Here is a 17,873-nt window from a genome sequence, read left to right on the forward strand (position 1 = left end):
ATAATAATGTATTTTGATTCTACAGTTACATTGGAGGTTAAAAGTGAAGATTGGTTTGGGAGCAATAGCAAGGTAATAAACACATTCATGCTGAAACTTAAATGACTGTTAGCATCATGGCTGAGAGCAGAGGAGGGTTGGAGAGGACAGGGGGTTACCAGGTGCTTTGAAAACCAAGTTAATACCAAGCAACTGTCTGCCAGGGATCCACAGTGAGTGGGTCTGTCCTCTGAAGTCCCCAGGACCTTTGTCTCTTAATTCAGTTCTAAATTGGACTAGAACCTATTATAGATAGGCCAAGCCAATTGTTCTGCCCAACGAATTTACTGTATAGTAAAGCTGCACTTCAGTGTCCTTTATTTCAAGTATCTTTAAAAGAGATACAGTAGCATCTCAGTGTGGTAATCCCAAAAGCTGATTCACGCAAAGAGGAGAAAGTCTCTTTTCTACTTTACACACTAAACTGTCTGGGGTGGAGGAGTACTGAAAGAAGAGAAAGGAGCAGGGTTGAGGGACTTAGGGTCCAGTGTTCCAGGATAGAGTGTTCTAGGATGGAGTGACTTGATTCTCCATCTGTGGCTAGCATCGTGTCCTCAGTTATCTGCAGGCAAGGTCAGGTGACCTTGGGTGCCAATAAGCTTAGCACATATTAGTAGTAAGAGTTGTCCTTAACTATGCCTCTACCTACTAGGAGTCCAGTGTTGTTCTTATCTGTCTCATGCTTAGTTGTTATGCAAACCCTGCTGGGGAGCTGATTCTATCCTTTCTCAGGAACAATGACTTGCCCAGGGTCCAATAGTTAGCAAAAGACACAGCGAGGATTCAGATCCTATTTTCTTAGCTGTATTTCCTCTACTTTTCTAGGGCCTTCCTCTGAGGCCATGGCTGGTGAAACCTACTTACTGAGAGCCACCAGGGCTCATACTAGCCAATGTGTATCAGTTAGTAAGCACAATTGGCTCTCAATGTGATTAATTATATAGCAAAGGCCTGTTCAAGTTTACGTCTACTGAAAATGCTACATCCAATGGAGGCATTATAAAGCAATCCTGGGAAAATAAGCATACGTGTGAATAAAGCGCCCCTCCAACTCTTTTCCTGGCTTAAGCAGGAGTTAAAGAAAAGAAAACAGCATGAGTCTAACCCAAAAGGCAGCACAACCAGAAGGTTTTATCCTGCATACCTGTCAGCCAAAAAAACGATTTGCTCAACTTTCTTAGGGACAACAGAAGGGTAGGGGTGGCAAAGAGATGAGACAAAGCTGCTGAAAATTTTTGGTGCTGCTTTGTTCTCTATCCTAAGTGTTTAGTTTTGTTTGCATATAGCGACTTTTCTGTGGTTTCAATCCCCAGAATTCCTGCTTCCCAAAGGACAAAGGTCACTCTGGAATTCTGACCAAGACTTCACAGAACAAAGGAGAGAAAGCCAGCATACCTCAAGCAACATTTGCATTCTATAAGACAAATACACTGAGCTGTACACACAACAGTACACTTGTGCTACGTGAACATGTTTTTCTGCAAATGTTTATTTAGAAAGATTTTTAACAAATTTCAAGCAGCTTGTATCTATGGCAGTTTCTTCAGGTGAAAAATGTGCTAACTGTCACAATGAAAACCAAGATGCAGGCAACAAGGAGCAAAATCAGACCTACACGACAATATTTTGAATGCTTTTCTTGTTCCTCTTCCTTTTTCAATAAGGTGTCAAAACCGGGTGTGTACATGTCTCCCAACCAAAACCGTAGGTCATTAGGGTTTTCCTAAAAAAAAAAAAAAAAGATTACACAGAATAGGTTCAATCACTAACCAGTCAATGTTACAGACTAATTGATACTGCAGAACAAGACACCGTCAGAGGTATCGAAGGTTAATATTCACACTGTTCCAGATGAGGCTTAAGTGTCACAGCTCAAATAAGAGAGGCTAGGCTTTGAAGAGCATCATTATTTCTCACCAGCAATGGCTTGAGGCTGAGCTGCCCACCCTCTTTGCCTCTCTAGTCCCAGTGGATTTTAAGTCAGATTCAGGGGTCAGTAAATTAGCTTTAGACTTCTGAGTGCTGTGCTAGGAGAGGAATGAGCACACACTCAGGGAGCTGGGTGCATGCTGGTGATGGCAATAAAATTCCTTGACCACATCGCTATAATTTCAACTTCCTGGTCTTAGAAAAGGTAAAATATTAAAATAGCATATGGATGAGCTATGCAGAAGGATAGTCTTGCAATCCTTGTCTACCTTACTTGTATCCTTCATTTAGTTTGTGTCCTAATCAAAGGCAAATCTGATGCCTACATTCCCTAGGGAGAACTTCCATAATTCCAAACCTCTCTTCCATTCTACTCCTAGCTAACTAAATAGGGAGCTTATTTTCTTCTTCCTTATTTATAAACTCTTAGTAATGTAGAAAAGTGGAATTGGCCAAAGGCTCTTGGAACTCTTACAGCCTGTAAGAGGTAACAATGAGTTAGGGGCTTGTCTGCTAATTACGACATATAGATAGGGATGTTGATGAAAGGAGTTGAATTAATGAAGTATAGAAAGAAATTCTAATTAAAACAAAGCCATGACTTTCAGAAGCATCCCTCAAAAAAGTGCTAGAGATGGCATCATGAGGTCTACAAACGCTGAGGTAACTGTACATGTGGGGGATGGGGGAGGGGGACAGACCCTAGTTTTAGCGAAGCATTGCATCCATCATATTTATATTTGATCTTCCTGAACAGAACTCAGGGAATTTTCCAACAAAAGTATTATTCCTCATTGCCAATGATGTTCAATCTCCTTAGCCTTACATCTTTTTTAGTGTTTTTGAGCCTCATTTTCCCATCATTCTATTACTTAAATTGTAGTGCGAGCAAAACTGAACTCCTTATTGTTCTGACAAACTCTCTCACTTTCCTGTATTTGTGTCTTTTTTCTTCCTACTCTGGACAGAAGAGCCTCCTTGCTCATGCAAATCATTTATATCTTTTGGAATTCTATGCATTTTTCAAGCCAGTAAAAATTAACCTTTTCATGAAGCCTTTTTATAATCCAGTGTGATCGTGTCCTCTTTTGAATCTGCATAGCATTTTCTACTATTATTAGGAGCACTAGCCTCTTCCTCTCTATTGTTCTATAATGATGGTTTGTTACTTTGATCAGTTAGATGAGCTTTTTGATAACAGGGACAGTAATATTCATCTTTATAGTTTTTTTGCCATTCATGTAAACAATAAAGGGCAGAGAAGAACCTCTAGTGTAGAGTCAAGAAATGTTTGCGAAATAAAATACATGCTTTCCTAATTGAAGAAAGTGACTTTTTAAGCGGCCCAAGCATCCATCAAAAGATAAATGGATAAAGATGTGGTATACATATATATAATGGGATATTATTCAGCCATAAAAAAGAATGAAATATTGGCATTTGCAGCAACACAGATAGAGCTAGACATTATAATGCTAAGCAAAATAAGTCAGAGGAAGACAAATATGATATGATTCCACTCATGTGGTATTTAAGAAACAAAACATATGAGCAAAGGAAAAAGAGAGAGAGAGAAAAAGAGAGAGAGAGAGAGAGAGAAGCCAAGAAATAAAATTTTAACTGTAGAAAACAAACTGATGGTTACCAGAAGGAAGGGGGTTAGAGGGATGGGTGAACCAGAGGATTGGGACTAAAGAATGTACTTTTCGTTATGAGCACTGGGTGAATTGTTGAGTCACTATATTGTACACTTGAAACTAATACAACGCTGTATTGGCTGCCTGGGTGGCTCAGTTGTTTAAGAGGCTGCCTTTGGCTCAGGTGACGATCTCAGGGTCCTGGGATCCAGTCCCGCATTGGGTTCCCTGCTCAGCAGGGAGTCTGCTTCTCCCTCTCCTTCTCCTTTCCTCCTACCCCCAGCTTATGCTCTCTCTCTCTCTCCCTCAAATAAATAAGAATCATTTTTAAAAATATAGTAAAAAAGTAATTAATATAACACTGTATTTTATCTACACTGGAATTAAAATTAAAAAAGAAAAAAGAAAAAGAAAAAAAAAGAAACTAACTTCTTAGAAGTCTTGACCTTCAGATTCCTGATTAAAAAAAAAAAGCCCACAAGATTACTGTTGCTATGGGGGAGTGTCTGTTATGGAAACTTCCCTGGAAAAGAGGTTACATTAAGAAGGAGATACATTAAATCTAGCAGGAGACTGAAAAACCTCAAAGACTCCAGACAACAAGATATTTCAAGAGTGCTCGTTTGAGATTTTTTTTTTTTAAGTGTAAGAGTTTACACTTTTGTCCTCTTTCCAACAGAAAAAAATCTTCAGGTGCTTAAGGTATGAGCCTCAGAGCAGATATACACCTTCTTAAGTGAAGTATAAGTGGAAAAAGTCAGGCCTCCCTGGCCCGAGGGCAGGCAGGGGCAAGCTAAGGCTGGGGAGGAATCCAGTCCACTCAGAAAACAGAGGGCCACTCTTCCTGCTTTGCAGGTATTTCTAGATCTATTTGATAGATGATACCAGGGGGAGAAAAAAAAAGAAAAAACAAAGAAAGACTGCGGTTGGGTTTAAGCAGGGTGAATGAGTTCATTGCATACTTTTCCTGTGTTGAAATGTTTTTGTTTTGCTTTGTCACCGAGACATAGGACACTGTCCAAAATGTAAATCTGCAATCTTAAATCACTGAGTGGGCTTGGAATAAGATGACCCTTGGTGAGAACTGCCTTGTACCATGCCTGAGACAGAGCACTGAATAAATATTTTTGAATAAATGCAGAATAGGGAATTCTTAAGTGTTCATGAAATAAATGATCACAAAACTAGGGGAAAACATACAAAATCTGGCAAATTAATTTTCATAAACCTTTTACCTTCTAGGTAAACTTTTCTATGTCACATCATTTCTTTCTCTCTACACTAGATAGATGCCAGTATATTGCTGCCATAGTCAAACTCAGAACAAATCAATAAACACATATTGACTAGGAGAGAGAGAAGGATGCCTGGAGCCAAAATGACCAGAAATCGAGAGATTTGGGTCTAGTGAAGAGTGCTTGTCACCTTACTACCCATTTTTTAAAGGAATATTTAGCTGATATTCTTCATCAATTGAAGGACGTGATTCTTTGCTTTGAGTACCTTCAGATGCCCAGAAAGGTTTGTGTGCAGGGAATGCCTGTCATATTCCTCAGCGGTCCATGAGGGATTCTTTTTTCTTTCTTCCATAGCTTCCTCCAAACCTATGTCACCATAGAGTGGGTTATTCTTCAGAACTGATGACAAGGATGGTGGAGGATGATCCACAGCAACAGCACCCTCTGCATTGGATCGCCTCATTTGCTGAGCAGTGATGGTCTTTTCTCTCTGTTAGGAGGCACAGGGACAAGGCTTCTTTTACCAATGGGTCACTGGAGGATGAAATGTGAAATAACTGCCCCTGAAAATTTGTGGATTCCACCTGGAAACCCAACAGATTAGGACAATGAATGAGGAAAGGATTCTAGAATCTAATCTGACCTAGAATCCTGTCATTAATTAAATTTTCTTCTTTGTGTGTGATCTTGTTCAGCTTCAGTAATCATTTATGAAAATGCTCTTTTATAACTACAGAGAAAGAACATTGTTTTTTAATTCGAATAGCAGAATTCTGGACAATGCCAGTTTTTTTTTTCCCACCTCACTTGCAGTGATATTTAATGACATTTTACTTCTATCTGTGTATTCCATGACTGATAAAAATAATATTTAACCTTGCTGTATTAATCCAGCAACGTCAAGATTAAAAGGCATTTTATAGATATGCCTTGGCTTTCAAAAAACTCTCTTGGGACTCGTTTTTCAGATAATGTGAAGGACAGAACAGCATCATACTCCTTTATGTGTCTACAGACTAGCTGGCTATTAGATGGCTCTAATATTGACTTAAAGATAGATTTTTAAAATCTTTTTTTTACTGAATCAAAATATACTTATAGAAATGTACACATATCATAAATGGATAGCTCAATAAGAAATAGAACATTACCAGCATACCTCATGTTCCCGTCTTGATAACCCTTGCCTTCTCCCTGCCCAAGGACAATCAGCATCTCGAATTTAACAGGGTAGGGTAATTATGTTTTTATGTGTATGATTGACCTGCAGGTTTTTACTTTGCTTTTTTTCACCCCTTTGACTGTAAAATTATTATGGAGGTAGAAACATTTTGCATTGAAATTTGTTCATTGGCTGAATAAAATTAAGAAGAAACAAAAAGCTTATAGATTAATGCCTCAGTTATAATGGGCTTCAAGAGAGAGAAGTTCTACATAAGAAAACTTAGGTTTAACCCTTAAAAACTGGTGACACATTGCATTAATTTACAGCAATCTTTTAATACATGTGTTTCACATATTTAAGTCTTCCTAAACAGAGAAATTTCAAATAGCAATTAATATTACTCTGAGTTATATTTCTAATCATCAAGACACTGATTCCCTTAGCATATATTGGGTATAGAGGTCACATTAAGTACATATTTATGTAAGCTAGGTTGTGAAATAGTATTACATACAGTTTCCTTCTGAAATGGCTGATAAGCCAAAAAAAAAAAAAAAAAAGAATCATCTAGATAAAACCATTCATATTCTCTTTGGCCTTAAGCTTCCTTAATTTTCTTAACCCATACATTTTTTTATATACTTAAAGGTCAAGTTAGAGATCTCTGAATTTATTAGGTTGTTGGTCTGCTCAAAATCAATTTATATTCTTCAATACTGAAATTTTCAATGAAATAATATATCATCTTGACTTAGCATTTGTCTTTAAGATGGATGGCTTCATAAAAAAAGTTTCTGAATTGAGAAAAACAATTTGATATGAAATTTAGATCATTTCAGCTTAGCATAATTCTGACTTAAGGTTTTTTTTTGTTTTCAAGGCTAGACATCTTTGATCATCTTTGAGAGGGATAATTCTTCAGGCATTAACAAATTTACTTTGCCAGTTTTCTTGCCCACTGGACTATTTCTTCAGCTTCTTAAGTAAGATAGCTCTATAAATGAGGAAAAAACAATTTTGAGGGTCAGGAAAAAAATAACAGACTCTATTGCAATTAATACCTTGAAAAACTAATAGGTATAAGATAACAAAATAATTTTAATAATTATTAATTCAGAGCTATTGTCTAAAAAGAACATTCAAGTCGTTAATTCTAAACCATATTCTTGAAAGTCTGAGATCTATCCTAATACATGGTGCCATTTATTTGTGTGTTGCATGACAATTTCATGTCTGAAATATATGTGCAGAGAAAATAGAATATCTTTGCTAAGAATTTGATGGCAGGATAAAAAACACTGATTATAGTTGAGGTTCATTTATATTTTGGTAATTTTTTTCAAATAACTTAAGAAAGAAAAAAAAGGCATGTATTTGATTTTAACTCTTGACCCCACATTCTGGATAGATTACATTTACCAAAGGAAAACTCAACAGTAATTCTATTATTTTAGTCATACAGACTCTAAAATAATTTGTATTTTTAAATATTAAAGGAAAGCAACACTTCAAAGCTTACCTAGACTTTTCTGTATTCACCATTACTTTGTCCATTTTTCTTTATACATTTTAGTCATTATTTACACCATTTACATATAAGTAAATTCAGTAAAAAGAGCAAAATAGAATGCATTTTGAGACAAACAAAAAACTTAGACTATAGAATTAATAGACCAATAAAGAAAGAACCTCTAAAAAATGTACTTAAGGAAGAAACTTGATAATAAAAGTAAAGATTAAGATGCAAAAAGAAATGCTGAGCAAAAAAAAAAAAAAGGAAAAAAGAAAACGGATAAATCTCTCTATATCTAAGGAAGTTTTGATTTTATGATAAAACAGATAACAATGATTAATTTGTGAGTTTTTAAATAAGGGATAATTAAATCACTGAACTGGAAAATTTAACAGGTATTTTTGATCAGAACATTTTAAGAAATCATGTCAGTGAGAGCACAAAAATATTAGTAAAAATAGAGAAAGACTATATAGTTTCCTTATCAGCAGAGCAGTAGAAAGATAAAGGGAACTTGATCATAAGACAACAAAGCTGAAAAAAAGAGTAGAGGGAATCTCAGAAAAATATTAGAAATTTTAGAAAGCATCATGTTAAGTGTAAATAGACTAAACCTTTTAATGACAGAGATTGTCAGATCAGATTTTTTAAATTAAATTATGTAATATTACAAGTGGAATACCTAAAATATAAGAACTCAAAGAATGAGAATGAAAGAATGTGAAAAGATATACTGGCAACTACAGCGAAATGAGAGCTACATATTGTGGTGTCTAGTTAAACGTGTATGAATTTTATTCTCCCCTCCTGAGCATAAAGGATGACTGCCTTTCCCAGTTTGGTTTGAAGTTATAATGGGGCCAGCTCTTTCCTAGTTGATGATTTATGGATAAAAGTAATAGCACCATTGAACCTGGTTCCTGAAGTCTCCCACAAGATTTTGGCTCACTTTCCTCATTTCCATTTTTGTGTCACTATTAAGCAAGGGTTGTATGATGGCAGAACTATAGGATGAAAGAACTTGAGGTCATGGGTTATTGCTTGGAAAAGAGCTGCCGCTAAAATCTACCTGCCCTTCCTCAGACTTTTCATGAGCAAGAAAACTCTTTTATTTTTGGGATGCCTAGGTGGCTCAGTTGGTTAAGTATCTGACTCTTAATTTCAGCTCAGGTAATGATCTTAGGGTCCTGGGACTGAGCTCACTGTCAGACTGTGGGCTCAGCAGGGAGTGTGTTTGAGGATTCTCTCTCTTCCCCTGACTCCACCCCTGCTTTCTCTAATGAGTAAATAGATCTTTAAAAAATATTTTATTTTTAGTTAGTGATATTTTGTGAGGATATGTGCTATCACAGTATAGGCTAGCCTATCCTCCCTAATACACAAAATGGTATATCTTAAAATTCCATAAACATGTGGCATGGGTTTAGCAGCCAAGAAGTGGAAAGAGATAAAACATATCAGCAGCTGGACTGATGGCTATTCACAGCCTATAGTAAAAAACTGGCATAAATGTCATCTGTCATAATGCAACCCAACTACTTTGTAGCTCTAGGAGAGATACTTACAAATAATCAGAACATTTATGTACATATAATGACATTACAATAATCAGAGCATTAATGTGATACAAGGAAGAGATGAGATTAGAGAAAGAGCTGGACAGTTGGAAAGAAGAAATGAAAGAGTAGAGAGAACCTAGAAATTAGATGCCCTCTATCCTTCCATTGTTGAAGATCTGTTTGCAGATCCCAAAACCAAAACACAGAACTCTTTAAGAAAAAAAAAGTTGAGCAAAATATGCCTATTGAAATTTCTCAGTTGAATAAAGTGACTTAAGATAAAGATCATGTAAGGCTGCACTTTCATAACTCTTATTCCTGAGAGTTTCTATGTGGTTGTCACTGACTTTAAGAATACAGTAATGGAGGCACGAAAGCCAGTTTGAGAATTATGCCTTCAGAGAACTTCAGGCATGTTTACTGATTTATAAAACTGACAGCAAGTAGTCAGTTATGTCAGGTAAGATTACATTAATAAATTGCCTCCTAAATTCTGTAAGAAATATATTAACAAAGAGATCACAAGCCTACACCTAAAAGCTTTTGGGTATTTAGATATAAAACAAAACAAAGCAAAACAAAACAAAACAAAAGAAAGCAGTGACAATAACCCTAGATTTCCACATTTCCTAGAGTAGAAGTAAACTTTGAAGCCTACCTTGAAGGAGAGTCTACTTTTGCGGCAAAAAGAGAGCAGCAGGGGATCCCTGGGTGGCTCAGGGGTTTAGCACCTGCCTTCGACCCAGGGCATGATCCTGGAGTCCCAGGATCGAGTCTCACGTTGGGTTCCCTGCATGGAGCCTGCTTCTCCCTCTGCCTGTCTCTCTCCTCTAAAAAGTAGAATCATGGTCTAATCAATCTTTCACACCTTCAAGGAAGGAGGCCACACAAACTATTCCCATGGGATCTCAGAATTACTTTGGAATAGTGACTACTGTGTCTTTAATTTTTCCCATTCAGAAAGGAAGAGTTTATAGTTTAAAAAATATACTTATATATGTAGTTATTATGTAAAAAACATACTATGCATATTATTACATATTATGTAAATACATTTAAAAGAATGATAAACTGTGGCAGGGCCTGGCTAGCAAATCCATTTCTTTTTATGGGCATACAACAGCCCATGGACTAGGACATAGGACTGGATTGGGACATACCCTAACTCAGGATTGACCCCTGAAATCCCTGGATTCTTGGGTTACTCTCCAATCTACAGGCCCAGCAGAGATTCTGATACAGTAGATCCTCAAGAAGGAACAGTCTGGATTCCATTTGGAAGCCAAGCCCTAGGACATCCATATCACTCATATCAGACCTGGTATGAGACATACATTTTATTGTGTTAAGTCACTAAAACTTGAAGTTTATTTGTATCTACAACATAAGTTAAGCTAACACCAAGAAAGTGTGTGTGTATAGACACACACACACACACACACACATATCAGACAAAATAGGTCTTTTTTTTTTTTTAAAGATTTTATTTATTTATTCATGAAAGACATAGAGAGAGAGAGACACAGGCAGAGAGAGAGAAGCAGGTTCCATGCAGGGAGCCTGACATGGGACTTGATCCCAGGTCCCCAGGATCCCACCCTGGGCTGAAGGGTGGCGCTAAACCTCTGAGACACCCGGGCTGCCCAGACAAAATCGGTTTTAAATAAAAGACTGTTAGATACAGAGGATTGCTACACAGTGAATAAAGGTAGATATCATTAGTAAAATATAATAATTCTAAACTTGTATGCATCTAATAGTCTCAAACTTTATAAAGCAAAACTGGAGATAATTATAAGGAGAAATTTGTACATACAATTTGTATTAAGCAGACAAAACAATTACTAAAGATAAAGAGGATCTGAGCAATAAAACCAACTTTGATCAAGTGAAATATACTGACATCTTTATTAAACAATTGAAAATACTAATTTTTAAAATATATACTACATGTTTACAAAAACTGATAATATGCTAGACTATAAAACAAATTTCAAAGACTCAGTATTATATGGATCATGCTGTTTAAACACGGTCAACTTTGTTAGAAATTTATATATCAATTTCAAAAAGTTAAAGTACCACATTTTATAGAAAACTAAAACATACACTTCAAAGAAATAATAACGGAAATTAATTTAGAACAGAATGAAAATGAAAATTGTAAATTTGTTGACCAGAACTGAAATGGGTATTTTGAGGATTATTATAGAAAAATATGTTTGCATGATAAAAGCAGAATGAGAAAATTAATGAGATAATAAGAAACAACACAGATAGAAGTAGAGAAAATTATACTGCATATTAACTGCAATTTAATATAATATAATTTTAAAAGAGAAGTAGAAATCAATTCATATTACAAAGGAAAAAGCTAATACACAATGGAGAGGATGAACAGTATTGAAAACTATTTCTCTGGAAGGGCTGGAAAGACTGAAACACCCCTGGCCATACTCAGGAAAAAAGACACAAATCCACAGGGTTAGAAATGTAAAAGAAACATGAGTAAAGACATAGCAGAGATTAAGAAATGTAACAGGAGAATAATCTGAGCAATTAAAAAAATTTATATACAGTTGGGCAGTTTTCCACATAACTTATCAAACTTAAGGAAGAAAGTGAAAATGTTAATAAACGTGATAATTTGGCTAACTGAATCAATAGCTTAAAATCTACCCCAACTGCACACATATTGAAAAATACCCAGCCAAGAGATTATTGCAGTCATCTTCTACCAGACAGTCTTGAAAACAGATCATTCCTATTTTTGTCAAATATTTCCAGAAAATAGGAAAACAAAGAATATTCCACAGTTCATTTTATGAGGTTGGTATAAACTCCTGACAAAGGCAGTTTGAGTAAAAGAAAAGGTCAATTATAGGCCAATTTTTCTTATAAGCACAATGCAAAAATTGTGAATCATCTATTGCTAAAGATAATTCTACAATATGTATAAATTATACATACCAGGATAAGACAGACTCATACCAGGAAAGAATTTTTACCTGGAAGGTGATTTAAAAAATTAGAAGATTAATGTAATTCACTAAATTAAGAGGGAAAGATGTAGGATTTCGCAACAGATTCTGAAAAAGATTTTGAAAACATTCAACCATATTTAAAGCATACTTTCTTAGCAAACTAGAAATATTAGGAAATCTTTAAAAACTAATTAAGAGAATCTGCCTTAAACTTCTAGGGCATAGTTTACCAAATAATCACAATATTAGAAGCATTTGTTTTAGTTTCAGAATTAATACAAGGATGTCAATAATCACAAACATTCATATGTTACTGCAGCAGAAGCCCCAAGCAATACAATAAGAACAGTAAAATTAAGTAAAAAGAATAAAGATTTTAAATAATGAAACAAAACAGCAGATGGCATGATTACAGGGATATGTATTGTCAAAAAAGAATAGATTAACAGAATTTCAGAATTTAAGATCAATATATAATACTTATATAGTCTATAATAATCAATGGCATACATGAGTAACACTATTATAAAATATGATTTAAAAAGTTCTAGTGTTAAGAATAGTAAGTGCTGTAAGTATTTAGATTTATAAACCTAACAAACTTTATGAAAACTTCTACATAGAGAATTATAGGACCTCATTGAAAGGCCATATGAGGTCCTGAAATGAAAAAGATATACCATGTTTATGGATTGGGAGAATCACGATCATAAAGATTTCCATTTTTCTCCAATTTGATCTGTACATGCAGTGAAATCCCTTTTATAATCATAATGTAAACAAGGCATTTTGTTTACTACTTGTGGGAGTACAAACAAACTTGTGGTCCCCAGGGACTACAGTAATTCTGTTTCCCAAACTGCTAGAATGGCTATCTTTATAAATCACAGATTTGGTCATGTGATTCTCTTGCATAAAATTTTTCACCAACTCCTCAAAATTTTCAAGATAAAAATATAAAATCTCACAATTACTGAGCCTTTGTGGTTTCACCCAGGCCTCTCTTGAATCTTGTCTCCCTGCCTTCACCTCCACCTAACCAGGGCTCCGGAGTCCCACACATTCTCTCATAACACTGATGGTGTGCTTCCTTAAGGCTTTAGTGCCAGAGGCATTTGGGTTTGGTCTGAGAGTTGTATGGTGGGGACAGGTTGGGTGTTGTTTCTGGCAGCTCACTGTCCAAAGCTAAATTCCAGACCCCACTGGAGATTTTGTGAATTACATAAATTTAGCCTAACTTGATAAATCATGTTTTGATATTTGCCTGTAAATCCCTGAGCAACTAAATGATGCCCCCAGTCTACTTCCCAGATAATAATTTAAGTGCTTCAAAGGTTCTATAACATTTCCCCAAATATAGGCTTAAACATGGGAAACTATTTGGCAAGCAGGGCTGTTCTATTCAGAACAGTAAGTGGAGGATTAGGAATAGAGACATTCTTATGGAAGGCAGGACAGATCTCAAGGACATGTCCAGAGACAGGTTGAATTATAGCATACAAAACAAACAACCAAAAAAAAAAAAAAATCCACCCAAAACAAAAAACTGAGAAGAGACATCAGAATTTAAGGGGAAAAATTAGCTATTAAGACAGAAAAAAAAAAAAAAAAAGGCAAGGAAAGGTGAATAGGAAATAAATCCAGGAGATGACACTGTCTAGAACTCAAGGCAAGAGCAATCTCTTACCCTTGACCTTTTACTGCAACTTACAGGTTTAGCATGGAATGCTCTTGGGTTCTGAAACAAATGTGATGGAAGCCAGGAAAAGATAAAACAAAGAGATTAGTCTGAAAAGATTCCGAAGTCTATGCTAATAATAATAATAATAATAATAATAAAAGAGCCCACTACAGTATCTGAAACATATTTTATCATTTAAACTAAAAAAAAAAAAATCTGCCTTTTCCTTTCATTACCTCGTTTTATAAAGGGATTGGCAGAAATATTTGGAATACAATTCCAAATGCCTTCATCAGACACATACCCCAAATTATTTTAACAACCAGAAATATTAGATTTTGGCGAACGTTTGTTCATTGCACTGAGATGGAATTTATTGTGAAGCTTCTTTACTTCTCTAGTGTAAGAATTTAAGAAGTATAAATATAGTGGAATCAAGAAATATACACTCATACTCTCTCCCTGCAAACACGGTGACCTGTGTGTTTCCGCAGCATGGAATTCAGTGTCCTGGGGGAGGGGAGTGGCATGCATGAGAACAAGTGCTTGCTTTTCTTTATGCCCAGAATTACTTTTGCATGTAAAAGTGGCTTACAGAATTTTCTCTGAAATTGGAATGTGAGTTTTTAAGAAAGCTTTGAGAGATAAATCATGCATATAAATATGATGCATATATTTAGGAATTCAACCCCATATTTGGGATTATAGGATATGTGTTTTAACTGCTGAGGTACTATTAATTTTGGAGGTAATGGTTGTAGTTAGGTACTTTGACATTCCCTGAGGTAGTCTGAATCCCAAACACCATGCACCTGGGTGCTATAAGACCCAGAGATAAGCCGACACAACTCTGAAGTCTGTGTGGATTTCATGTGAGCATAAAATCTACTACTTGAGTTATGGATTGACAGATGTATTGACTATGTTTCCTAACACCACCATCTATGCAGACACAGACATACACACAGAGACACACACAGCCCTGCATCCACACTATAAATAAGGAAAAGGCATGTAGTATTATCAACTGTCTTTTCAAAATCCAATGAAAGGATAATTTCAACACAATTTGGAATACTGTCAAATAATAATAATTTCTTAAACTTTTATAGGAAACCTTTTCTTTCAATTGTTTTTATCTCATATTGTATGTTCTCATTTTTAAAAAATACATAAAATTAATATTATACTATTTTTTCAAGTGGAAATACTGAGGCATGAACCAAATAAGGGCCATAATAAATGTCTCTTAAAGTGGCTTACTGTGGATTTGAGATAAGACACCAAATTTCTAATTTCTTTGTTCATTGCTCTACCCATTGGCTAAATGTATCCCCAACAGAGTGAGGGTTTTATTTTATTTTTTTAAAATATTTTTAAAATTTATTCATGAGAGACACAGAGAGAAAGGCAGAGGCATAGGTAGAGGGAGAAGCAGGCTCCCTGTGGGGCTGTCATGCAGGACTTGATCCCAGGACCCTGGAATCAGGACCTGAGCCAAAGGCAAATGCTCAACCACTGAGCCACCCAGGTGCCCCGAGTAAGGGTATTAAAAGAAGAACTTTTGACAGATACCACCTCATGCACACCTAACATCTTAACATACCTGGTATAGTCAGTGCCTTCTTCTAGGTACATGACAGCCACTTAAAACTTTCATTATGTCTTTCTATTTTAGATTTATATTCTATGCCACAAATACATCATTCCTGAATTTTAAGATCCAGCCAGGGAAAGAATTACTTATTCACATATTATAAATAAAAGTAGTAAATGTAAATCATAGTTAGTCCTAATTTGTGTCATGCCTCCCCAACTACCTGAATTTGTAAGATTTATTCCCCCCAACCCTATGGACCATCTCAATAGCATATTGGCCTTTATTCTATGTCATTTAACATTTTTTTTTAAGAGTAAAGGATAGGGCAGCCCGTGTGGCTCATCAGTTTAGCATCTGCCTTTGACCCAGGGCATGATCCTGGAGTCCCAGGATCGAGTCCCACGTCAGGCTCCCAACATGGAGCCTGCTCCTCCCTCTGCCTGTGTCTCTGCCTCTCTCTCTGTCTTTCAAGAATAAATAAATAAAACCCTTAAAAAGAGTAAAAGGATAACAGATTTACTAGGTTTATGTGCAGTTTACAGTTACCAGTAATATATCTAAAGACATAGAAGCAGATCTTTATTTACCTTCTTGGTTTTTCCTTGGAAAACCACTTCAACTCATCAGGGCCTACTTATTGAAAAAAACGCCCCCTTAAACATCGCATGCATTTCACTCAGGTTTAGAAACAACATTCAACGGAGTTTTAAACCATGCAGATTCACAGGAAGGAAATAGGTTAACTCCAGTAACAAACAAAAGATGTTAGATTGATGTCTTCCAACCTCAAAGGAATTTATTGGATATGTTTTCTTTGACTAAACTTCATTGCATATGAGGGCCAAGGTTTTCTGAACTGATTTTTGAGTCATTTTGTTCCATGATATAAACAATAAGGAAGGAAAGGGAGGAATTTCATTGCATCTAGCTTAAAATACAAAAATGAGAACCCAAAAGGTATGTATGGATGGTGGGAAGAATTTTAAAGATTATAAAAGGGAAAGAGTCAATTTTTTTTTTTTTTTTACAAAGGCAGTTGTCATAACAGGCTGCCTTATGATGGAAATAAATTAAAATCCTTATAGGTGGAGGAAACACTTACATAATCATTTGAGTGTACTGGATTTGAATGATCTCATGATAAAGGTCCCCAGGAGCCCACAAACACACCACAAAGGAGTCACTTTACACCAGGACTCATGAGTAGCAACTGTTTCTTAAAAGAAAACAAATTTCTGTTCAGGGAATTTGAACTACTCCAAAGGATTTAATGACTTGCAGGGGTTTGTAGGTCAGTCACATCTGTTCTGAAATGAAATGCTTCTTCCTGTTTCAAAATTGACTAACCCTTAACCCCATTAGCCCTCACGTCTTAAAACAAAGATTATTCCTGTTTCATGAGCTGTGCCACAGTCAGGGCCTTTATGTTTATTTCAGCACATGGAACTCATCACGGTTTTATTCTTCTCCTTTGGTCAGCAAAAAGAAGCAAGATGCAAAAGAAGAAAGCAACAAATAAAGTCTGCTCTGGGTTTGAAGTTCTGATTGTTATGTCCTGTCCACATGGATACCTGTGGAAAATAAGAGTATCTAAGACGATAGCCAGCACTTTTCCAAGGAGAGCTCCCCTCTATTTCCTTTTCCTTCAATCACTAGGTTTTCCATTGTTCTGCTGAGTCTTCTCTGCATGCAATGAAAGGGAGCCCAGCTAAATCAGGCAAAAGCAAGTTCCCTGGATGTCTCAGAGGCTGTGTTCCAGTCCCCATGCATCTGCTGCTTTGTGCTTAGAACACACCAGAAGATAGAGGTAGGTTTGTCCCTCCAGAGTCTTACTTGCAAGTGTAACAAGTGGTTTGAAAAATTCTGAAGGAAAGGAGTAAGATGAAAAGGAGGCAATAAAACAAGGACAGACTGAGAAGCTAGTGCTTAGCAAAAAACGAAGGTCGGGGGAATTCACATATTTTATAAAGTGATTGGAGAGTTTCCTTATGCTAAGGAAGAGAGAAAGGCCTTTTTTATATTGTAAGAGTGAGATGCTACTTTGTCACCATGTTCCCTACTGCCTTTTTTTTTTTTTTCCTTTAGGGGACAACTAATGAAACAGTAAGAGACACCTGGGTGGCTCAGTGGTTGAGCATCTACCTTTGGCTCAGGGTGTGATCTTGGAGTCCTGGGATCAAGTCCCTCATCAGGCTCCTCACGGGGAGTCTGCTTCTCTCTCTCTGCCTATGTCTCTGCCTCTCTCTCCATGTCTCTCATAAATAAATACATAAAATCTTAAAAGGAAAAAAAAAAGAAAGAAAGAGTAGATAGTGAGAAAGAAACGAGCCCCACCCCATGTATTTGATCTCCCGGATTTTTACCTGCGAATACACAAGGTTTTGCCAGCGTTGGGTGGGTAGGTAACTCCCCCCTGGAAACCTCACCAGGCTGCCCTGAAGAATTGCTGAGCTCCTCATGAAAGACTTCACATCGAGCTGCAGGAATTTGTCAGGATGGTTGTTATTTGGCAAAACAGAGAGGTCCAT

General features: G+C 36.2%; 1 protein-coding gene across 1 annotated transcript; it reads right to left on the bottom strand.

The window, feature by feature from the left end:
* Nucleotides 1-1,582: 1,582 nt before the first annotated feature.
* Nucleotides 1,583-17,873, bottom strand: MINAR2 (membrane integral NOTCH2 associated receptor 2). The gene is made up of 3 exons (XM_055301410.1): nt 17,709-17,873; nt 5,109-5,333; nt 1,583-1,762 (listed from the first exon to the last, which is right to left on the bottom strand). The coding sequence occupies exons 1-3, from the start codon at nt 17,871-17,873 to the stop codon at nt 1,583-1,585; spliced, it is 570 nt and encodes a 189-aa protein (XP_055157385.1).

The sequence above is a fragment of the Nyctereutes procyonoides genome, unplaced genomic scaffold (genome assembly GCF_905146905.1).
Source record: "Nyctereutes procyonoides isolate TBG_1078 unplaced genomic scaffold, NYPRO_anot_genome, whole genome shotgun sequence".
Lineage (NCBI taxonomy): Eukaryota > Metazoa > Chordata > Mammalia > Carnivora > Canidae > Nyctereutes > Nyctereutes procyonoides.